Source organism: Diadema antillarum, unplaced genomic scaffold (genome assembly GCF_040938485.1).
Source record: "Diadema antillarum isolate AM-2024a unplaced genomic scaffold, OU_Dant_1.0 seq00000814_RagTag, whole genome shotgun sequence".
NCBI lineage: Eukaryota > Metazoa > Echinodermata > Echinoidea > Diadematoida > Diadematidae > Diadema > Diadema antillarum.
In genome coordinates, this window is record NW_027271693.1 from 245,408 (window position 1) to 270,551 (window position 25,144).

The 25,144-nt window shown below is 38.1% G+C and overlaps 1 protein-coding gene and 1 long non-coding RNA gene across 2 annotated transcripts; one reads left to right on the top strand and one right to left on the bottom strand.

The window, feature by feature from the left end:
• Window positions 1-506: 506 nt before the first annotated feature.
• Window positions 507-25,144, bottom strand: LOC139739740 (uncharacterized). The gene is made up of 5 exons (XM_071650344.1): window positions 24,877-25,144; window positions 20,758-21,055; window positions 5,527-5,560; window positions 2,878-3,138; window positions 507-628 (listed from the first exon to the last, which is right to left on the bottom strand). The coding sequence occupies exons 2-5, from the start codon at window positions 20,845-20,847 to the stop codon at window positions 507-509; spliced, it is 507 nt and encodes a 168-aa protein (XP_071506445.1). The 5' UTR covers window positions 20,848-21,055; window positions 24,877-25,144.
• LOC139739746 (uncharacterized) lies at window positions 11,651-14,339 on the top strand. The gene is made up of 3 exons (XR_011711524.1): window positions 11,651-11,750; window positions 12,293-12,398; window positions 13,618-14,339. It is a non-coding gene; the product is annotated as an uncharacterized lncRNA (long non-coding RNA).

Genomic DNA, 25,144 nt, shown 5'->3' on the forward strand with positions numbered 1-25,144 from the left:
ACAGCAAAGTTGTGAGAAGGTAGCAAACTTTGCTGTGACGTAAATTTCATGACAATGCTATGGCTAGAGCTATGACGCTTTTAATGTACTGTGGCATACTGCGATTTACCAATTGTTTTGTGCGCAGTTGCGTGTTTGCTGTTTGAGCAAAATTTGAAAAGTTGGCAAACTGTCTACTGAGTCAGGTGTGAAAACAAGGCATCCAAAGAGTTAACTAGTACCCCTTTCAGTAACTCTCTTGGCTTGGGCCAGGCCTGAGCTAAGTCGTAAAATTTTTAGTTTATGAATAGGTCGGGCCAAAATGGCTCGCGCCAGGCTTGGGCAATTTTGGCCCTGCCGTAAGCTAGCACCAGGAGTGGGCCAAGCTTGGGCCTGGTGCTGATTGAAAAGTTTATGAGCGATAGCAGTGCCAGGCTCGGGCTAAAATTCTTAGCACGGTCGAAGGTCACAATTACATGGCCATGCCTCCGTCAGAGCACGCATTTAGTTACCATGGTAGTTATCCCTTACACGGCCGAGTTGGGGGGACTGAGGAGGGCCAGTGAGAGGCTGGCAGAGTTCAGGTGGAGGATCAGCTTCGGGTGCTTGTGGATGGCATCGCCTTCCACTGGGGACACCTCCCAGCTCTCTGCGCAGGTGGAATTTGTGAAAAATTGATAAATGATGATGACTAATACTGATGATGACAACAATTATGACAATTATAATAAATGACAACAATTACATAGTCTCGTTTTCCAGGGTAGCCTCTTCAGTGTTTACATCATCCTGCCCTTGCTATCAATCTCAGCTGGCCAGATAGCCACTTATACCCCCGCATAAAAACAGCCAGAGGATGAGAAAATTTGGCACAGTACATGGGCACCAAATAGGGATTTGAACCCATGAGCACCTGCTTTAATAGTCCAGAGCTTTATCCCACCATACCAGAGAGCTCTAAATGAGTTGAACTCAAGGCATATGAGCTTCATTTCACCTCCTTTATACAGTTCGTATCCACTCATATGGGCAGTAGTACTTTATAAGGTTTGGGGAAAAAAAATTGACCATATGGAATATGTTTTAGTTAACATGGTGTATAATGTTAAGTCCATGCTTAATAATGATGATGATAATGATGATGATGATGATAATAATAATGATAATAATAATAATAATAATCACCTGATCAATACATCCATATGATCAACATGATTCTGCAAATTGATTATCATTTTAAACAGCCTTTGATATTGGTCATTACTATTAAACTTACTAAGGTCTTACTGAACTTAATCAAAGCTTGGACATTGTAGCTCATATATACACGTAATAATAGTAATAATAATCATAATCATAATACATTATTTATATTTGTAACATGGATCAAACATTCTAATGGTGAAGCTAACCATTTAAAGCCAGAGCTAATTATTATTTTCCCTTCTCATTTCATCTTTTATGCAAACAGCATTAGTATGCGACAAGTTACTGTTGCGCAATATCATATCGTCGCTGGGGCGACAAGACCTCGTATCTACAAAATGTCAAATGTTCAGGAGAGGCAAAAAACATGGCAGCCAAAGCACTGTGGCGAATGGGATAGCCTTTCCTTTGACATGCCGTGGTGGCTTCATTTTTGGAGTAAGACAGTTGGGATTTGGACAGGACATCACTTAATCCATTATTTGACCATTAATCCAAAAAAGTCATTTTCACCAAAATTGCAGATACAAGGTCTTGTCACCCCAGCGACGATATGTCAACTTTAACTTTGCATTAGCTTTAGATGATGACCATCAAGAGATAAAATTTGTTCTACTCCAAAGAGATGGATACAGGAATCGAATCACATGAAATCAAACACAGAATTAAAGTAGTAACATAATGCTGATGTCCCAATGGAAAGTGAAGGTCATATGGGTGATTCTGCTTATTAAAAAGAAAAGAAAACAAAAATTGGGGACAAACCATATGCAACTCCAGAAGAGAAGTCAAAATATTTGTGAGGAAACTGGGTCATAGAATTATGGCCTCCATGAAGGACGCTGAAGAATTCGCGGATTTTAATCTTTTTTCTTCTTTTTTTTTTTTGGTCACAATCTGTCGAGTCAGAGAGCAAAATGCAAGTATTTATGACACAATCAATGCATATTGTGGCTGTTTATTGATACCAAGAATACCCCCTGGCAGGTGGCAGTGGCAAAATAGACTCTGATTCAATAAGCATTCTTTGATGACTGCTCTTCTCACCAAATATGACGTAGTTTGTACCCCACTTCTTTTCACACTCACAGTATACCCTGAAGGACAATTCTTCTCTCTCTCTCTCTCTCTCTCTCTCTCTCTCTCTCTCTCTCTCTCTCTCCACATCTGCAGCATCGAAAGAATAGGATTAGTAGTTTCAAATACTTTTGTAAGAATGAGATGGGGTTTTCCAGAAAGGTTGAAAACTCTTGAGCTTATTGAGCTCAACATAACATGACAGCAAAACAGCCACACACACACACACATACACACACATACACCATCTAGACCATGGTTTCTGGCTGTAAACAGATCTATAGACTTTTGCTGCAGTGCTGGCTCACATTTCATGCATGCGAATGTTTCTGGCTTTACAATACCTATCTATCCTTAAATTGTGAGAGAAAAAGAAAAAGGAAAGAGAAGATCTTGACTGAAAATGACTACCAGGTAGATATCAATCTACCTGTACCTGTGCTGCAACAGATTGAAAGAAAGAAAAGACGACAAAAAAAAAAAAAGAGACTGAAATAACTAGCACAGATATCTACCTGTCTTTCTATAGATTGACGGAAGAAAGAGAAAAGGAGAGAAAGAATGAGAGAAGCGACAGAAAACTGACTAGATGTCATCGGCACTGTGCAAACTCACGGTGTTTCCACAGTTGCTTAATCGTGTCATTCCATTTCTCAAATAAGGACGTGGACTTGTCTGTGGCCTCCTTGTCCTTGAACAAGAGGGTCTCTCCCTTCAGGATGATGGCCCAGTAGAGGACGTTGTTGCGCCCGCCTTCCTTGATGGTGCCCCGCTCCGTGCCGATGAAGTTTGCCGCCGTCAGCTCGTAGCGCTTCTTGAGCTCCGACTCCGTCTGCTCGCCGTGCGTCTTCCGGTATATGCTCAGGTACATGTGACCTACGCATTGGAAGCCACAGAATGCATAGATTGATTCATTTTCAGTGTTAATCACAGGGATTCTTACAGTTAGGAAAATGGTTTATCTACCATGATGCTTGACCATGGAAATGCGGGAAATGAAATGCCGAAAATTAAAACGAAATACAGCAATTTATTTTGAATTTTAGCTGCCCGATCGGGCCACCAAAAGATAGCCTTTTTGGAAATTTGGTTGCCTGAATCAATTCTTAGTGGCCTGGGGCCACAGCTAATGTCGAGCCCTGTATTGCATTGGCAACTTTGAGTTTTACTGCATAACTTATAGTGTAGAAAGACTAAATGGAACCAGTTAAATTCATTTAATACATCTATACAAAATTAGACCAAAGAAAAATGCAGAACTTTGCTAATTTGAGAGAGAAATATTAGTAACTATAAATCTCCTAAATACATGTATGTTGTCAATTCTAGGATTGCCTGTAAATTTAGTGATTCAAAGACTTTTTTCATTAATCCTGCAGTTATAATAAACAATGGTATATGGCTTAAATGTCGTCCAAAAGACTGAGTATCTATTCTACCTTAGAAATACCAATAACTATCATAGTAAGAATTATAATAAAAAGATACAGGACCACACTAACAAATGTTGTTGTTTTTTTTTTTTGGGGGGGGGGTTGTTTTGTTTTGTTTTTGACTTGTTGGGATACTTTGCAGTGTGCCTTACTTTTGTTCATAAAACAACAAGTTAGAAGAGCTGAAATTCTGTGAAGCATTTCACATTTGACATACAAAACTGTGTGCATGGGCTGGGTTCTTATTAAGAACCCAATCCATGTATACAGTGTTAAAAATGGTACTTGGTCTCTCTCCTTCTTTCATACTAGCCCTGCAGTCACTACAGTAAAATTTTGCCAAGCACAAAGTGCGTTCACCTTATTCTATTACACCAACAGGAAGGTGGAACACACATGGCACTATTTTGCGGTGGATGTCCAGTTTACTTTATCGTACCAAATGCTATATGAAATCTGATTCTAGGAAGTGCACAGTTATTGTAACTCCATGTCACAAGATCCTTTCCAACCAAACAAACAAAAGTAGTTGTTCGATACCAGAAACCATGTCCTCTAGTGAGGGTTACAAGTTTTGATTTGGCTCACTGTGTAAAATACTTAACACACGCAATATCAAACACCTATAGGTCCGAATTCACGAAGGTGGTACAAATGAAACCATGGTTTAAACCATGGACAAAAACCATGGAGCACCAAGTGTCGCAGGGAACATTTCGTTACAAAATTGGTCATTTCGTCGACAAAATGACCGTTTCGTTAACAAAATTATCATTTTGTGGACGAAATGTTTATTTAGTTACAAAATATTGTCATTTCGTTACAAAATAATCATTTCATCGACGAAATGACTGATTTCGTAACGAAATATTCCATGCGACACTTGGCGCTCTATGGTTTTTGTCCATGGTTTAAACCATGGTTTCATTTGTACCACCTTTGTGAATTCGGGCCATAATGTTCCCATCAAATAGTCTTTTTCTACCTGTATACAGGACAATCTCCTCTGCAGCAGTAACAGTTTTCTTTTTGAAAGAGAATATATTCTATATCCACACAGTGCACAATTTCTGAATCAAATTTTTGATCACAATGGCTTGGCAGATCTTATCATCAGTCCTCAGAAATTTCTTTTTCATTTTCTAAATCCAACTAACGAAAACAAGGGGGGAAATTTGCAAATTCCATTGATTTATCAAAGCATAAAAGCATCTAAATTCAAGTAAATGTTTGAAGCCAACCACGATTTAAGTATTTAATAAATTCTTGTTTGACCACTGGCCATGGAAATGACACTTGTCGACTAAAACTGAGCACCAGTTAAGTTTTTTAGAACACACACAGTCCAAACATTAAGCAATTACAGTATCTATGAAATATCTTTTAGGTCAATATGAATGCATGCATTATCCCATTTCCTTATGATAGTGTTATTAAAAAAGCTCTATCACTGGTGTTTCATCTGGCCTTACTCTCCAGATGCCCAATACACAACTCAAGGGATATGGACACCAGCCATTTTCCTCCATCGCTCCTTGCCTATATATACATGGAACTCTCTCCCATCATTTCTCTGTGAAATAGATTTAAACTGGAGCACTTCAAAGCCTCACTCAAGACTCACATTTTTTTTACCATGCATTTAATTGCTAACTCTTGGAGGAGTCTGCTTTTTGAATGTTTCCAATAACAGATAAATGGTGCTATACAAATGCTGTGGATCATCATCATCGTCAAACTCATTCATACAAAAAATGTACCATTGTGATAACATAATTAAAAGGAAATATCGCTGGCACATATCGTAAGTAAAAAATAACGATTACAATACCTGTTTCATGATTCATCTCAAGTACCACCCATCTCTGTGGACACAAAAGAACAGAAATAAGGTATATTTTTTTAAAGCTATAAAGGTATTCAAGAAAGAAAAAAGCAATGTGTTGAATACTGTAAAAAAGCATTAACATTTCAACAATTTGCACAGCACAGCACATGATATGACATAATGCAAATTTGATGACGAGATGATGTCATAGCATCACAAGTTTCCCTTTCACTTGAACCATGCAACCCAGGAGTACACAATCTTAACTACAAAGTTAAGTTTCATTCACTAAATTTCCACAACTACAGTAGACACCAATATTTTTGCGCAATAATTTTTTCGTGCTGAGCAGCTCAAAAACATATACTGTAAGAGTGGATATTTTCGCGCGACTAATTTTTCGCGCTTGGCCGGGTAAGAAGAGTTTCGGGTGTTCCACGGATTCCGCGGAATCAAGACAAAACGTACAGGAACATATGGCAAGCAAAAATATTCGCGCGCCTTTATTTTCGCGTTAGTTTCTGGTTGCGTGAAATGCGCGAAAAATTTCAACACCGCGAAAATTTCCACTTTTACAGTACAGGCTTTTTCACAGGTTCTTGAATTCATGCAGAGCAATTGCTTTATACTTGTCCAAGTTCATCCATTCACAGAAAAACAAAATTGTACTGCCCATTCCATTTAAATGTATGGCCTGCACAGAAACTATGAGTACTGCACACACACACATATACTCAAATGAATATTACTGTATTTAAGCCGATATTTTCTTGAGAATCTAATTTTCGCAAATTTAACAACCCGTTAAAAATGACACCATCCCCTAGGGTAAAAGCACATTTACACAATACCCTCGGTGTCAATTTGCAAAAACAACATCTTGCGGAAATGTTTGTGATTTCCTCATTCGTGAAAATATCTGTATGCGAAAAAAACAGCTTCTACAGTACTAGGACACATGCACACACACTCGTACCATACCGGGGAGGCACCACTGACAAAGCCCACGATTCAACCCGTTCAAATTGTGCAGAGAAAATTGTGATGATATTTTCGCAGGTTCTAGAATCCGAGCTAGTTAAAAGTAGTGCAAAATACACTAAAATTTCAGCGTTTACAGTATTCTTTTCGAGTACCGGTAATCAGCATTTACAGTATTCTTTTCGAGTACCGGTAAGGAAAAAAAGGCATAATCTACATAACTTGTAAGAGGGCTGAAAGACTACAATGGGCTGTATATGGGAGAGCAGCTACAGCTGCTGCATTTATTGCCAATAAGAATGATTTTTATAGCAAGGGTTGCAATAAAAACTTTTTTTCTTATGTGGGAGGGCAGCTACATTGCTGCAAGACAATTTGATTTTATGGCATGCAATGCCTATGTTCAAATAGTACATTTGAGGAGATTTTCCAGGCAATGACAGCATGACCTAATCCAACTGAGAAATGTAGGCCGACATTGTACAAATAAACTTTGATTTTGGGTGCATTTATCAACTCTTTTTCTCGGCAGAAATAGGTTTTCCAAACGGCTTTCAGGGAATTTTTACGTGATGATAAACGCAAAGCTGTTTTGATTATGGGGTTCGGAAAGCCCTTTTGAAAACCGCAAATTTGTGCTTTCCGAAACAGGTTCCTTTGAAGTGAGATAAACTGCAGTTACGAACCATGCCTTCTCCTCGGGTCAAAATGCGCAGTGCAACTGCCCAGTGACAAAGCCAGTTTTCGTGTTCGCGATGAGTTGATAAACGCAACTATTTTGAAAGGGCTTTGAAAACGGCTTTTGAAAGCCATTTCAAACAGGGTAAAGATGATAAACGCAGCCTTTGATTACAATAAAAACACAATTCTACAGATCTATCTATAAATCTTTGTTTCTTATCCTACAATTTACTGAAACCTGCACTAATGTATTGTTTCATTACGTACCATATCGTATTATCATATACAGAGCTCAACTACAGTCGGCCCGATATATATAGAGAGAGATAGAGAGAGAGAGAGAGAGAGAGAGAAAGATCCATAGTCAACTTGAACATGGAGTGAACTTTCCATCTAAATGACCATGGGAGGAAGTTAAAACACACAATGCATTATAGGCCTATACATTATATTATAGGTCCATTTAATCCATTAGTCATGCACCAGTATTTCATTACATGTGCGGTGTCATAAATGTATTTGGCCTCTCAGATGTCAGTTTTCTGCGCATCTGTACATAATACTAAGTAGCACTTCCGACAGTTTCCACGAGTGGGCCAAAAGTGATTTCAGAGCTGTTCAATACATTTATGAAGTCCTCGTCATCACAAGATAAAATGCGCAGTATGTGAGTGCGTCAATCTCTCCCTAACTACATGTACATTTTTGATCACAGGCAACAATGACATATATCTCTTCAAATGTATTTCTTTGATTCTGCCCACGGTCTACCACACATCCCAATGTGCTCTGTGCGTGCTTGTGGGGTGCACCTACACGTGTACCAATACATTCATTCAGTATACTGTGTGCTACCCATTAAAAGAAATCCTGCCTGCCCTGTAGAAAATGTCCACTGAATGATATATGTTACACAGTTTCTTACCCCTGTCAATGTCGTGAGGAAGACATGTATCATACACAGCTTTGGAATATGTGCATAAGGGTTCCTGATACCACATCACGTCACGCTGAATCTATTTCAGAAGATATCTAAAACTCCAGATGTTGCGCTTCCGTGTGTGGTTGATCTTTTTTATTTTTATTTTTATTTTTTTTGGGGGGTTGGGTGGTGTGAGGGAGGGGAAACATATTAGGCAATCAAGTTCAAAGTACTTTGATTAGTCTTGTTCACCCTGAGAATTCACGATTGAGTTTGTTTTTTTCTTTCAGCTGTCCAATAAAAGTTTTGGATAGGAATCTGATTCTTTTATGCAACCATAGAAACTCTGTTAAAAGCTTGCATAATATACTTGATTTCTGTACAGGCTTGTTGCTTAGTGTGATACTTTGCCACATTTGTTGTTTTTGTTTCAAATGACCATTTTTACATTTCTTTGACCAAATGATGAAAACATTTTAGAGAATTTTAGAGACAATTTTCATTGTATGGCATTCATGGTCAGAACTTCAAATAAATAAATACACACACACACACACACACACACACACACACACACACACACACACACAATCTGATACTACTAACTTGCCATATAATCTGACTGAAATTTGGAATAAATGTTGGGCCAGCTTCTGGAGGAAGACTATTATGCTTTTGACAAACAAAAGACTTGTGAAAGTCTCTCATTTCTTGCAAGTCATTCATGGCAATTCAGCCGCTGCAGACAGTGACTTGTCTGTGAACAGGTTTTTCCCCCGACCTTCTTGGAAGATGGGTCTCCCTCTTAACGAGCCATAATGCAACAGGAAGCAGAAGGGCAGCGTGGGTCAGAGAAGGGTTGACATTTACCTCTTTTGGGAAAGGGGGGGGGGGGGAATTGGGGTGAGTGCTGTTTTTTGCCTTCTTTGCTGAAACATTCATGTCTACAAGAGGTCTTATACTGGGGGAAGGATCAGTCCTTTTGCCCTGTGTGTCTTTGCAGCCAAACTATATGGGCAATTCCACGGTAAATGGGTAGTTTTATGCACTCTAGACATAGAGCAATTTCATTTGAATATATTTGTTTTAATCATCTTTTTTTGTTTATTTCGTGAATAGATGTGGCAAGGTGAAATAAAGTATTCAACCTCGTTGAGTCTTTTTGTCATTTTTTTGTGATGTGCTGGTTTGTTTGTTTTTATTTAATATTGTTGATAATGTGCAAATTTGAAAATAATAATTGACATAAATTGTAACTTGTATAGAATAAATTTTCTTAGAAGACACGCACCCTGGATGGATTATAATTCAGAATTTATCGCCAATGCACCGAGAAATCATTTTCTTGTTCGCCCTGAACGATTACACGAGTTTTTGAGAGAGTGGAAAGCAAGCTGGACCAAAAAGGTCGGCGTTCTGTCCTACTTCAGTTACGTACGTTCGGCCTCAATTTCGTTTGGTTTCCAGGCGTCAGAGTGCAGTTATTTTGTGTTAAATACACTTTGCTGACCACAGTTTCAAGTTAGGTTTCACTAATTCAACAGAAAATTAAATCAAATATTTAATATCCGTATTCAAAGTTACCAAATTCAATTTTCTGTCCACGCCGCGAACGTACGTAACTGCTAGTTGAGACACTCCAGAGTCGTTCGATTTAACACGGAAACGCCGACACTACCCTGAAGTTAGACATCTGCTTTCGGTTTCGCGCCACAAGCATAGCTGTCTTTTCAGAACATTTAGTTATCTAGCTTCAGCTTCTGTTTCTAATTCTGTCCAGTATGTTGCGTGCGTTCAGTGGGTACGCTCCGCTTGGTGGGACGCACGAACGGTGGACAGAATCGACAATCGGTCTTCGTTACGTGTGTTCGCACGCGCGTAACTCAGACAGATCGTTCCCATGTCTTGCTTACCTCCTTGTTTCGCGCCGTTCTGTCCGAGGTTGCGTATCGTTCGCATGAACTTCCCCGTGTTATGTCTGCATTGCGTACAATCCAGTATCGACTGCTCAGATCTGAATATGACGGAGGTGATTACGACTCTCACTGACAAAAGGTAAATTTTGCATTCTAGAGTAGAATCTTCCGTATTTTTAGGATTAATGGCCCTGCTGGCATTATTAGAAATTCTTTTGAGATTCACTGTATGCTAGCTTTCACTACTCGTTTTCGAGTTCACACGGACGATAACTGAGCCGAGTCCCACATGTGTTATTTTTTGTCAGTAAATTCTTCGTTGCTTCCAGCTTCAAATAATCTTTCTTTTCATCCTTTCGTAATATTTTTTCCTCAAAATAAAACCAAACTGACAGTGACAGAACAGCAATGAACGAAAGCTAAGCCAAGAGTGGTACTTAAAATGGCTGAATACAAGTTTAACTCCACTGCACTGTCCATCGTGAGCTGACGCACTGTAACCGTGTTAACGTTAACTCGCTATTCAGTTTACGAAACGAGTGTAACTGTAAGATTTTAATATTGAATTTCGAAAGCCAGGCTAGCGCTAAGCTAGTGACACGAGTCCTAAGTGCAAGTGTAACCACACGATATCGTTAGTGTATGTAGACACCCATGATCAAACAAGTTAGAAAAGAAAATTTACCAGGCCTACATCGGGGCTTGACTTGATTTATTTCTGCCTAAGCAAAGTGCAAACTCGACTTCTAACGTTGTTAATGTTGTCCTTCAGCCACATGAGCTCATGGATTGCAGTTCTCTCATGATATGATTTATTTATTTAGATTCTATTTCTATGTTTTGATGTAGACTAGACAACTAGCAACTGATGTGAGAAGCTGTGCTGCCCTGTTGTGCACCTTTTAGTGGTGATTCAATCTGTGTCGGGAGTGACCAGAGCGTCCCTACGATCATCATGCTGGTGCCCAGCCTGTCTCCTTTTCAGTGTTACGATGAGGTGTATATACATATTTTTGTGATTTTGCGGGAGGGCTCGTTGGAGCTAAGTGACCCTGACTCAATGTACAATATGTCCATAACACCCTGTCTTTTGTGGCCTGGACAGTTAACTGTGCAGAGCCTCATTCCAGCTGTCGCACCATCCGCCATGTTTGCTCTTTGCTGGCCTGTGTCGTGTCCTAAAAACGATCCCTGTCATGAAATCAGCCCCAAATCTTTCTGCTCTAATAAATATATGACATGACCAAAGTTCCGCAACTTCACTTCGCAGAAATTCTGCGATGTTATGTTTATTTACAGAACTATTTTGTATTTATTTAATGAAGATTATAAATTTGTATGGCATACATGAATTAATGACCACTAAGCAAATTGTGTAGGAGATATTAAATCTCTTTCTACAGTGGAAAACAAACATTACAAGTAACAGTAATACCTTTCAAAGAAGCCATGACCTCCATATTTTTAATGCCATGCTATTATGTATTGTAAATATTTTATTTGTAGATGTCATAGAACTGGTACATGTGTAGTCTTCATTTTGTTGTCTTCCATGATATTTTGGTCCATTGTCATGTAGCCACATGTGTGCATATTTGGGGTTTTCTTCTGATACAATTATCACTATAGAAGCTGCGTGGCCCTGTTCTACAGCTTGTGGTGGAGATTTTCTGAGTGCCCAGAGCATCCCTTCATCATGACTAGCCTGTCTGCTTTTCAGTGATAAGGTGTGAATGCATATTTTCATTTCATTATGTAATCTTCATTTCTTTTTTTTTTTGGCCAAAAAGGCTGCTACATTGGCACTCTTAAATATATTAAGGGTGCATAATATATATATATATATATATATATATTTTTTTTTTTTTTTTTTTTCAGACCATGACAAAAAAAAAAGTTCCTTTTATGTACAGGACTATTTCTTATTCATTTTTAAAGTATATAAATTTATAGTGCATACATGAATAAATGATTGCAGGGCAATTTGTGTAGGATGTTTGTAAGAGATATTGAATTGCTTTCTACAGTGTGAAACAAACTGTGATTGTTACCCTTCAAAGATAGAAGCCATGGCCTCCATATTTTTTGACACTATGGCATATTATTTTCTATTATAAAGATTTTATCATAGATATCTTTTTGAATGATTATGTACAATTATAGTTAGCCCTCCTTTTGTCGTTTTTGGTAATATCTTTATCCGTTGTCGTGTAGCCATATCTGTGGTTATCGGGGTTTTCACCCGATGTTATTATCATTTTATTTATAGAAGCTGCATTGCCGTGTTCTACAGCTTTTGGTGGCAATTTTTTAAATCTCTGAGTGCCCAGAGCATCTCTTCATCATGCCAAGCATGTTTGCTTTCCAGTGATAAGGTATGTATGCATATTTTCATGAAGTTGCAATCAATTCTCGGTATCGCCAGTGCACAAAAAACTTCTGTGCATGCTGAAGAGCTCTGTCACAGATACACTTTGGGATTCTTTTGTGCCCTTGTTCACTTCTGGTTGTCTCACGCTAAGTAGAGGTCGCAGTTCCCATATGATTCAATGGAGTTAACTGTCTGCTTTTCCATTGCCATCCCTTTTTTCTTGGTTAAAATTCAGCTTAAAAGAGTTGGAAGTTTTTAAGTTTTACTGATTTGCGGTCACTAGAGTCCTGGTTCACTACTGCAAGGCTTCAATGTGCTGGTCACATGATGGAAAGCGAAGAAATCTTCAACAGAAATACCTCTGGATAAAGATAGAGCATGATCTGAGTGCATGAGCAGCCAAAACCAGGTCAAGTTTGTCCTGTAAGCTATCTCATAATGCATCTAAAACACTGCTCTCCGCACGGCAACTAGGTATTGGCGATACCAAGAATTACACCTATCCTTTTTTTTTTTTTTTGAAACTTTGGCCAGGAAAGGTTGCTAGGTGGGTTGATAGATTGGAGGTCAACTTTTATTTTCTATGACAAACATACATTGCTTTTATGTACAGAAGTATTCTGTATTTATTTCCCAAAATCTATAAATATTGCATACATTACTAAATAATCAAACAGAAAAGAAATTCAAGAGTGCAAACATTGTGCAGAGGTGTTGATACTTAATTGCTGTCTGCAGCAAAAAATAAATATTACACATTATCTTTCGAAGATAGCGATGGCTCACGGCCTCCTCCAAATTTCTATAATCCTATACAAGTGTATTCAAAACTTATTGGAAATGTTTTATTATTAGATGTCTTTGAATGAAGATTGTTAGATAAAACACAGCTCTTAAAATTGGATGGCTACACATACTTTTGTTGTCTACAGCAACAGTTGTTTTTTTGTAAAATTCCATTTTTTTTTTAAAATAAGAGTCTACTGTATTTGTAGTTTGTGTATTTTATTGCTTGGTTTACGGAATAACTACAATTTTGTATGCAGCAAAATGTTTAACTATATTTCAATTGCGGGTGACATGTACATGGCTTTTGAACAATCTTTTATCTGCACTCAGTATGTAGGAATATTCCAAACTTTCAAAAATTGTGATAAAATGAACTCAGTACATGTATATGTATTTGTTGATTATGTATGTATATATTTTTTTTTTTTTGACAGGTAAAAGACATCCTGGATGATGACTTGATGGGGAAACCAAGGCATGGAGTTTTCAAGTGGTCGTTCAAAGACGACATCTCCGGAGAATCTACAAACAATATCCTGTGCAGAATGCCTGATCCCATTCTCTTGGAGGAGCAAAGCACCACAAGACAGCAGTTGTTGTTGTTTTTTCCTTCAAGTTGTAAACTATATCAGATATGACTTGAGCTTTTAATTTTTTGCAAGATACAATGTACTAAGAAACCACTTATGAAATTTTTATGAGCATACAATTCTACAAGGAATTCAAAGTTTAGCTTATGAAACATGGTCTTCAAATGGCTGAGGTATGAAACCACAAAGTAAACCAATGTTATTGAAATAGAAGATCTGGGTTTCAACTTTTATGAGGATCACTTTGTTCAACTTCCTTTTTGGATATCTCAGCCTTTTCAAAACTGATTTTCACTTAAGTAAACTTTCAATGCCTATATGCTATATGCTATTTCAAAAAGTTAAAAGCTGAGTCATCACCTAAATCAATACTTACCATCCCTTTTGTTGTAAAGCAAGATATAAACAGGGATACAACTGAATAAAAAAAGTTGTTACATTAGCTGCTTTGTTTCTTACTGTGGCTGATGAACATTAAGGTGATACAAGAACGAACAATGTCAGTTTTTATTGTGTTCAGAGCCTGTATGTTGATTGAGTTTGGAATATGATGACTGAAATTCCAGGATGGGCCTTATACACCATTTGAATGCATATATGTATCGAATGGGCGGGCACATAAAAAGGGTGTGTGTTTTTTTGCGTGTGTTGTTGTTTTTTTGGTCTAATTTACAAATCAACTCATAGATTGTAAAATTAAGAGTTCTCCGACAGTACCTGAACATTTCGGAAAGTGTTATTCTTCGAAAACAGTTGATGGCACATTAACTTTTTTATGTTTCTTACTGTGACTGATTTACATTAAAGGTCCAGTTTACCTTTGGGAGCAGTGATTTGAAATATGTTCAAGATATCACATTTGATGCATATGTGTCAGTCTGTTGTATCACAATATCCTACCATTTAAAATGTTTGCAATAAAGCGGAAAGTATAAGGAGATATCAGTATTATTCTTGATAAACCATATGTTTCTTAACTATGGCTGATGGACATTAAGGCGATAGAAGAGTGAACAATGCAAGTTTAATTCTTGTTTATGGAGCCTTTATGAGCCTATATAAAAATGTACACTACATTGAATTGGCAGGCAAAGAAAAGGGCGCTTTCAAATTCATGGAATTTTTCTGTCAAGATGTTTTCATTGCTGTCAGGCAGAAGCTCGGTGGTCTAGTGGAGATGACGCCTGTCCGGAGATCAGGGGGTCGTAGGTTCAAATCCTGCTTGAGTATGTACGTCCATGATTTATTTTTTTTTTTTTTTCTGCTGTCAGGCAGAAACTCGATGGTCTAGTGGAGATGACGCCTGTCCGGAGATCAGGGGGTCGTAGGTTCAAATCCTGCTCGAGTATGTACCCCCATTATTTTTATATCATGGCTACTATAGAAACACTGAACAATTCAGAAAGTGTCATTCTTTGTGTATTGATTTCCTATTAGGATTATTTCCTTAATGAATGTTACAACTATTCATTTTCAAATGAATGTAAATTGAAATGAACAGATTTAACTGTTGCATTATCAAATAACAGTTTCTTTTCACATTGAAATCAGCTATTGGTACATTAACTGCTTTATGTTTCTGACGGTGGCTGATGGACATTAAATGCAATAGAAAAATGAACAATGCAAGTTTTAATTCTTGTTTCCAAAGCCTGTGTGTTGATTGAGTTTGGGATGTGATGACTGAAATTCTACTTAATTCTTTGTAAACTGTATCAATACATTTGTATGTAATTTTGTATCAGTAAAAAAAAAATCACTTTAGTTTTAAATTTGGACCTTAGGCAAATACAATCCACTTGATTTACATGTATGTGTTGTAGGAATATCAATTCAAGGTGTAATGGACACGAAATGGTAACTGCTGACCCAATGACAACAGCAAAATGCTCCTTTGCATACAGTATTTCGATATTTCAGCCTTTGTATATACTGCACATTGCGGTTTAAAATGAACTACACAATATACTGGAGAATGGGAGTGTATTGTATACCTTGGAAATTAGAAAACTGTAAAGTTCAAGTTTCTGTCCTACTCTTGTGTTACATACGTTCACCACTAATGCAGTGATACATGTCATATCATGTACTTTGGAATTTCAAGAAACTCTATGCCAATGAAGCTTTGGCTTTTCCTCACACACACACATGCACCCATACAGATATGAATATGACAACAGTTTGCCCGATTATGGAGGAACTTAGTACAAACATGATCTCACCTTTCGGATATAATGCACAAATTTTCTGGCATTAATCATGAATGCACACTTCAAAATGACACAAATAATGAATGTTTTCACAAATATGGACACCCTAAATTGTTCTTATCATAATATATCAGCACAATAAATAGTGTCAGATGATTTCAAATCAATATTTGTATTCTTTGTATGAGGAATCCATCATTCCAATATTTCTGTCCTACTCTATGTGTTACACGCGTTCGCCCCATAGCTATTACACATGTCTGTCTTACATACCCACTCAAGCTCTATCTGAATACAAAGTTATCTTTTCCTACTTAAAAATATTTAATATAGGTATTAGGCAACCAAACTCTGAAATATGGATACTCTGAAGACAATTTTAATTTTTCATGTTTTTCCAGCCTAAAACTACCCATTTACTGTGGAAATGCCCATATCAAGGGGTAAAAGCACATACCGGTAAAACATTTTCTCACAAGGGCTCAAAATTCATCTCCCACTATTTGGAATTTGCTTGCATTACATTGAAAGGATCCACCATGAAACTTGTCTGGCTAACGTGATTTGCCAGGATACTGAGTTGTTTTGGATTATCATGAGACTAAAAGTGTAAAAGAATTTTGATTGTAGTAAAGCTGCTTCTATTCCAACAGTGCCCTCCCAACTCACTAGTACATATAGGTAGGTAGGTAGAACGTTATGTGATGTTTGATCCTGCCCGACAGGTCGCCATCATATTTTCCTACAAGCTGCATGCAGTTCACTGTCACATAAAAGATCAGTGGATACTGCTGTGGCCCAATTAATGATAAATTATTCAATCAGTCTGTGTTAGTCACAATTTCAGACGTACTGGGTAGACAGGAAATGAAGTTAAAGGACAAGTTCACCTTGATAAACATGTGGATTAAGTGATAATGCAGCAATATCAGTAGTTCAACACATTAGTGAACATTTGAGCAAAATCAGACAATCCATTCCAAAGTTAGTTGTATGAATTTTTAAAGTTTCTGCACAGTCACTGCTGGATGAGCAGACTACTATACAGTTTATGATGCCACTTTTGTATTAAAAACAATATTGAGGGAATAAAAAGATAATTCCACAAAACTTTATTTAAAAAAAAAAACACACATTCAATTGACTTGCTCCTGATGTACAGTTTTATGTTGAGGGTAATACTTTCTCACTGCTTTATACGGTTAAAAGAGGCAAGTCAAGTGCTCTTTTATTATGCCAGAAAATATTTTCTTTATATCATTCCATGCTTGTGACACCACAAGCTGTAGTACTTACTGTAGCCTTCTCATCCAGCGAAGGAGGCACTGAAACTTCAACATTTCATAACTTTTGAACAGCTTGTCCAATTTTCCTCAAACTTTCACTGATGTGTCCTAGTAATTTTGCTACATTCTCTCTATCCCCACGTATGTTATGTTATGGTGAACTCGTCAGGGACTGTAATTTAATCTGGTCACGAACTCCTCTCCCCAAACTATACATGTATGTACAGTGTACCAGAGTCCCGTTTCTTAAAACTTGTTATCAGTGACAACTGCCACATTTCTGTGACAAATTTGCTCTTAGCCAATCAGACGCAAGGATTTCAGTAGCTTATAACAACTATGACAACTTGTCACTGATAACAAGTTTTATGAAACAGGGCCCAGGTCTGCAGTTGTAACCATCCCTATTTAATTTGACTTGATGCTGCTGGACATACATTGTAAATCTGCCTGCGATTGTTTGATATGAGAATGCAACATGAAGTCTGAATTAAAATACAAGTGTACATCGTACAGTTTATTCAAAGCCACAGTTAAGTCAACCAGATACAGGGTGCGGGAGAGATGGACAAACTAAGATCAAAGCAATGAGCTAATAGCAAGTCCAGTACAACTCACTGATGCCGAGCAGTTTATATTTTGCAGGAAGTGTAAACTCTGACTTTACACACAGGGGACAAAAAGTGTGACTTGGCTTCACAGCCACGCACAGTGTATCCATGTAAACACAGTGAAGTAAACTGTTGCCAACCACACAGCATCTTGGCTTCCTGTCTCCTTCCCACTACAAGCTGTTTTGGGGTTTAGGGTTAGGGTACACCATGGGCAGGGAACCCAGGGCAGCAGCAGCAGAGCTGCGCTGTCACAACAGGTCAAGAAAAAAAAGAAGACTCGAGAAGCAAGATCCGAAAGTGTTTGCAAACTGTATTTTGATAGTGGGTATTGAAACTCATTTTTAATGGGAAAGCTGATAAACGCAGCCCATGGTAATTAAGTAGAGATGTCATTTCCAGGAAATAGAGAGAAAGGACTAGAGCAATTACGGGTTATTACCCAAGCTAAATGTACTCTACAACAGTTGGACTTTGACATTATCTCATAAATTGATTGATAATAAGTCTACACATTGTACTCTTCATTTTCTCAAAACTCTTAATTGTGGCAGCACCAGAAATTTAGACATGGATGGGGTTAAAAAGTATCCTATAGCCTCAAAAAAAAAAAAAAAAAGAAAAGAAGCATGCAATTATCATGTCGGTATTAGTAACATGCAGTCTCATGTATACACATACTGTACAATATAATGTTTTGTATCTGAAGATGCTCTTACGAGGTAATATGCAAAGCCAGGAAATCTACTCAACACCTACTAACTTATTCATTATAACTTGTTTCACATAGCACAAACCAATGTTGTCAGGTACTTTTTGCCTACTTTGTAGAGATTTGCAAAGATGCTTGAGCGTGGTAACACTCACAGGCTCGGGTTGTTTTTTTAATATTATTTTCATATTTCATTATTGCCTAGTAGCACTAGGCAACAAAATAAGTTCTAAATTCATAGAATTTCAATTGGATAAAACTGTAGTTTATCAATAATATTTGGATAGCAGGCCAAGAGTACTTCCAACTTTCATAATTACCTGAGTTTCTCCTTATTAGCTCAAGAGCTAAAGTGCCAGCATGAGCCTAAAACAGCCATGCTTCTGCATAGTGAAACCAGCATTTCAAGCACAGCTTTCATTCTACTTGAAATCGACAACTACATGCGTGTTACATCAAGAGGATAAAGCCCAAATATAGTATGGACCACATTCATTTGACAAGATCTGTTTAAGGCTTGTTTCGATCGTATTTCAAAAGGCAAACCATGATAATTTGATCAACCATCAATCAATCAGTGTATAAAAAAAAAAAAACGTACAACGTAGCAAAGAACATGTTCTCTGGGGTTTCTAACCATTTTAAATGCTTAATGCAGGGCAATGTACTACAAGTGTGTGTACATCGGTTATACAGTCAACCTTGCTTAAGTCGACCTCACATATTAAAGTCGAATCATCGCCGAAGTGGAAGGTCTTTTCAAGTCCCCCTCTCTTTACATTCTATTGATTTGGATCCCTCATTAAAGTCAAAATTTATGATTTTTCTTCTGGCCAGAAACAGTGTTTTGAAACACTGTTTCTGGCCAAACAGTGATTCTAGCTCGAAAAAAATTCTTATAATCGCTCGCCGTGATTTGAAACAGTGTTTTGAAACACTGTTTGTAAACGCACAAAATAGTGCATTCAAAAACGGTGTTTCTGTAGAATCAGTGTTTCAAAAATCTTATCAACGCAACCGCGATCGCAAACACTGTTTATGTGACGTCACAATGCCTTGCGCGCACCCTGTTTGACTTTTGCCGAGGAAAAACTGGGCAGAGTGAGTTGCGCAATGGCACAGTCTGAGCGAGTGCCCCAACACGCTCGGAGAAAAAATCTTATAAACGCTCTCCTGACGAAAGTGTGATTTGAAACAGTGTTTCAAAACAGTGATTCTAGGCCCGCAAAATCTTATAAACACACCCTAAGCCGAAGCTATCTCTTCAGTCCAAATAGATTCGACTTAGGCAAGGTTGACTGCAATCTGTTTGAAGTCTGATCAATCTTGAATATCATGACCCAGCATCACAGTACCTCCCCCCCCCCCCAAAAAAAAAAGAAAGAAAGAAAGAACATACGTGTATAATGAGTAATGAATAAAGTCACCAGGTAAGGGTTGTGAAATAAAGGTTCCATTCTGAAACAGAGGATTTTCTGGTTTGTATGTTACTCATCAAGACTGGATGTTCCTAACTAATCAAAATAAATGATTGAAAAAGAAGCAATTATAAAATGTAGGAAACTTTTTTAAGAACAGGGGCAATGAAGAGTCTCTTCATGGGCATAAAGTCATCCTTTATTGTGTTTCAAATACAAAGGATGTTGAAGACTTCACGCCAATTGCTTGGGAGGAAATTTACAAGATAAACCCCAGACTTTGTACACTCATTCATTAAATTCTATCCATGATTATGTTTTATTGCAGCCACTGGTATTATTTATCGGTTTCTAAAGACATTTACACACATTTTCATACATTGTGGGTGAAAAAACAACCAAGATAACCAACTTGAGAGATTTAAAAAAAAAGGGAGTCAACAAAATGTGAAAAAAAGACTACTAGATGCTTAATGTCATTCTACCAAACTTTTAATTTAGACAGAATGAAAAATTATAACTCTTTGCAAAACATTCCAACCCAAAATCAGCCGAATTGACTCTAAAGTATAATTTTCTCTGCCCTACTGGAAAGTGAAGTCTTGAGATGTTTTGTGTGTTCTGTGCTGCTGAGTCACAGTTTGAACAGCACAATTCACATAAAGTATTGCAAAGTCATAGTTTTATACACACGAAGTAATACTTTTATACACATACATAGTAAATCAAAGAAAGTTCGTATCATACCAAAGCCGATCTTGATTCGTTCACATGGTGTAGAAAGCCATCCAGGATCCGCTGATTCCGGCTGGGTGGGGTCGTCATGACAACAGGCATTGGTGATGGCAGGTGGTTATCCACTCCTTAGGCTGCAATAATGTCTGTGCCACCATTAAAGGCAGATTTGTCTTCGTGCGTTTCCCCGTACTATTCTCCTCTATTTAGTCACTCACCGAACATTCATCCACGCAATATCTCAGGGTTTAGTTACATGTTGCAGTCGGCCAACCACGCTTGCTGCGATGACTCATCTTATAGATCACACCTGCAAATCACAAGATACGAAATACTGTAAAAGTGGAAATTTTCGCGGTGTTGAAATTTTCGCGCATTTCGCGCAACCAGAAACTAGCGTGAAAATAAAAGCATGCGAATACTTTTGCTTGCCATACGTTCCTGTGCGTGATGTCTTGATTCTGCGGAATTAAAAACACGCGAAACTCTTCTTGCGCGGCCAAGCGCGAAAAATTAGTCGCGCGAAAATATCCACTTTTACAGTACAAAAACAAATGCCAATATGACATCATAATATGGACTACACTTATATAGCGTCCACTCACTACCATTCATTGACTAATACCAGTTTCCCTCTGACATTGACTTTGCATTGAATGCAGATTTGACACCGATGCTCACTTTACAACGCACCTTCGGTGTCTCAAAGAGGAATGTGGTATCCCATATACTTCACGGGCATTCAATTGTAAATTGGGACTTGCAAACAATTTTGTGAGCTCTTTGATGAAATTGTTGTGTGGCACTAGCAAATACATCACTTTTTAGCTATAGATCTTTAGCTATAGATCAATATCTTGACAAAGTGAATCACAAACGCAATGAGGCTAAGCTGCAGCAAGCGAGCGCCTGTGCTGCAACAGCAGTCGTTAATAGTCAAACTTTGTACATCGTATGCATCGTGCATTCGGTGTGTGCGGCAGCTGTGCAGCAGACAGCCAGTTGGCCACTAATTGTACCATTGCATAAGTTTTTTATTAGAAAGCCTACACATTATTACGCCTCTGCCAAGGAAGGAGGAGGTTAAGTGATCATTGGTGTTGGTTTGTCTGCTTGCAAAATAACTCAAAAAGTTGTGTACGGATTAAAATGAAACTTGCATTAAGAAGTCGATATTGACACAAGGAATCCTTCATTCAATTTTGGTAGTGATCTGAGAATTTTTATGGATTTTTGAAGAATTTTTCATCTTTTGGCATGTAAGGTCAACGAACTTGGGGTTCAAGCTGCGCGTACTGGAGGTTTACATACGCGCAATAAAGCGCGTGCTCTGCTCGGGTAAGGCGCCGTACAATGACTTAATCAAAAGGCTTCTATTTTGGGAATTGAGTTGCTGGCTTGGCGGAGGTCTCACTGCTCTCCGAGTGCTTTTCTAGTTATAAATTCTTATTTTTATCTACTTCGAGAATTTCATGATGTAGGACATAAATCAACTATGTCATGAACGCTTTTCGAGGTACCATTATGGATTCTTCGGTGACAGGTATTGCACTAAATTCTTTGGGGCTGCACATCCCTCAGAAAAAGGTGCATTGCCAGTCACCTATTTAAGAATCCATAATTTCAACTGGAACCTCTCAGTGCACGGTATATTTTGATAAAGTTGAACCTCTCGTATCCGGACAAGTCGGGACCGGAGCTCATCCGGATAAGGGATTTGGCCGGATACGGGAGACTCAATGCTTTATACATGTACATAATTATACATACACATGTACTGATGTAGCCCATTGTAGTACCACATGTAGTACTGCAACCTTTTCATTGTTACACTCAGTAACAGACCCCAAAATAGAGGTTCGTGTTTGCAAGAATGAAATCATTTTCTTTTATAAATTCCAGGGATGATTTACCTAAATAATTATTAAGAAATGTATCAAGTATATGTAATTCATGTGTGTTTGTGTAGGAGTTCTCAAGGAGTTGGGAATCCCCCTTTCCTCCCGTAATTATTTTTTTTTTTTTAAATCACGGCGAGATTGCGTCCGTATAATAGAGAGATCCGGATAAAGGGAGGCCGGAAAAGAGAGGTTCAACTGTAATCATATTTTGGATCAAAAATTTATCCTCTAGTGATTGGCTGAAAGAGCTTCAGGTGATTGCAACTGATTGACAATGGACAATTGACAAATGATTTGACTTCACATGATGATAGGTATTTTCAACTTGACCTGTGTCACAATGTTGACATGGTTGATACTCCATGGCGTACATTTGCAAAATGACATCACTTTTTATGACATTTTCCAAACAGACTAGATGTGAAATGATGCTACAAAAGCAATAATGTGTCGCAAGCTCATCATTTGAATCAACTGCCTGTTTTCCCATCGAACGGCACATACAGTAAATCCAGTGAATGGGCAAATATGTTTTAACAATGAGGATTTTCTTCAAATTTTTTTCCTCCTGTTTCCTGAAGTTATTCACCTGTATCCCCATAGAATCTAATTTCTTTTGATTTGTATATATTCATGTTCGAATGTTCCAGCGTAGGTCTATTGCGCCCGTCCCATGTGTACTTTTCATTTTATATGTGAGAAAGCCATTGCGTGAGGGTGGTCAGATTTAAAAATAGATGGTCGATGAATAGCAGACTTTCTAGAATCTAACGTTATACCATTAAAGGGACTGTACAGTACTGGTTGAGGTGGGGATTCATGTTTTGAACATTCCTAAGTGAGATAATGAGAAACCTCTCGTGAAATATGAAAGAGCATGTAATCTTAAAAAGGATTCAATGTTTATTTGATGAAAATTGGTTTTCAAATGGCTGAGATATCCAAAAAAGTGATAATAGTAAAAGGCGACAGGTCACGCCTTTATTAGGATCTCTTTGTTTCACCTTGTTTTTGGATATCTCAGTCATTTCAAAACCGATTTTCATCAAATAAACTTTTGATACCCCTTAGAATTGCACACTCCTTGACATCTCGTAGAGTGATTATTGAATATCTGGCAAAACGTTAAAAGCTAAATCCTCACCTCAACCAGAACTGTACACACCCTTTAATATTGGAGTCACCTCTGCCCATTATAATATTAATAATAATATCAACTAGAGGTCTAACGTTAGGGATCTAACGTTAGAAACTCTCAAGGCAAGGTATGTAGGCCTATACCGATAACGGTAGGTTCCTACATCATGATGGCCGGTGGACCGGGGGCTGTGGGGGCCTCAGGTGTTGTGCACCATACAAAGGAATACATAAGGTGTCGTCACTTTGCCCCCCCCCCCCCCCCCAGTTTTTCTAACCCAGAAGTATGTAAGTGGCACTAAAAAGAAATAGATAGAGATCTAAGTGTGATCGCGGTAACGTTACGTTTTTCCACTGAAGACCCTTTTTTTTTCCTTGTTAACTCATCAAACCTGAAAGTGCCCCCCCCCCCCAGTTTTTCTAACCCAGAAGTATGTAAGTGGCACTAAAAAGAAATAGAGATCTAAGTGTGATCGCGGTAACGTTACGTTTTTCCACGGAAGACCCTTTTTTTTTTCCTTGTTAACTCATCAAACCTGAAAGTGGCCCCCCCCCCCCCCCCAACTTTTGAAAACGCTCCGCCGGCCCTGTACTCTATTTAAAGCTAACGTTACAAACTTCAGTGCACTTGTAGAAATCCTACACTGACCACTGTTTACTTTAGATCGTTCTATGCAAGACAAAGTTGGTTAAGTTGTACGTAAAGTTACGCATGATTTCGGGGATTTAATAGGTCTATATACCGATACACATGATTTGTTGGAGACTCACGCATCACTTTATCTTTCCAATTTAGAACTAAATTATAAGGTTAGATCCTAGTCAAACTTGATTCTTCACTGTTCACCCCCCCCCCCCCCGAACTTGAAGAGAAGATTAAAGATGGTTAAGGGGGTCTATTGTCAATTGATTGGTATCTAGCCAAGTTTCACAAAGATCTTTGAAATGGTTAAACTATGAAAACATTTGTGCACGTTCAAACCTATAAAACTGCGACCAGCCTGAACAAACCCAGTTCAAACCCATCTCTACAGGAGTAGGCCTACAGGCAAAGTGCAAAGAGGCCTCAGCAAGAGGCGAAGAATGAACTTACGTGGATTCTCGTTGTTGTGACAAAACAAGCGAAACGGCCCTTCGATCGTCTGTACCGGTACTGTAAAACTTTCTGTATCAAAGTAGCCTAACTTTATTGTAAGAATCAGAAAGAGCAGAACACTAACGCACTGTGTTTAGATAATAGGGCAAATAGATCCAAAATTTGTTGTCCGATCGCGTTTATAATACGAGAGTCTCTGTAGCTGTCATACAGTCGATGCAATGAATATCCACGATAAAGAAATCAGGCAAGGAGGCCATGCCAA

Excerpts from the sequence above, each read along its gene's own strand:
- LOC139739740 (XM_071650344.1), bottom strand. The coding sequence starts at position 20,847 with ATGCCTGTTGTCATGACGACCCCACCCAGCCGGAATCAGCGGATCCTG. Across the intron at positions 3,139-5,526 it reads TGAGATGAATCATGAAACAG|GTCACATGTACCTGAGCATA; the intron begins GTATTGTAATCG and ends TCCAATGCGTAG. Across the intron at positions 629-2,877 it reads TAAGCAACTGTGGAAACACC|AGAGCTGGGAGGTGTCCCCA; the intron begins GTGAGTTTGCAC and ends CCACCTGCGCAG.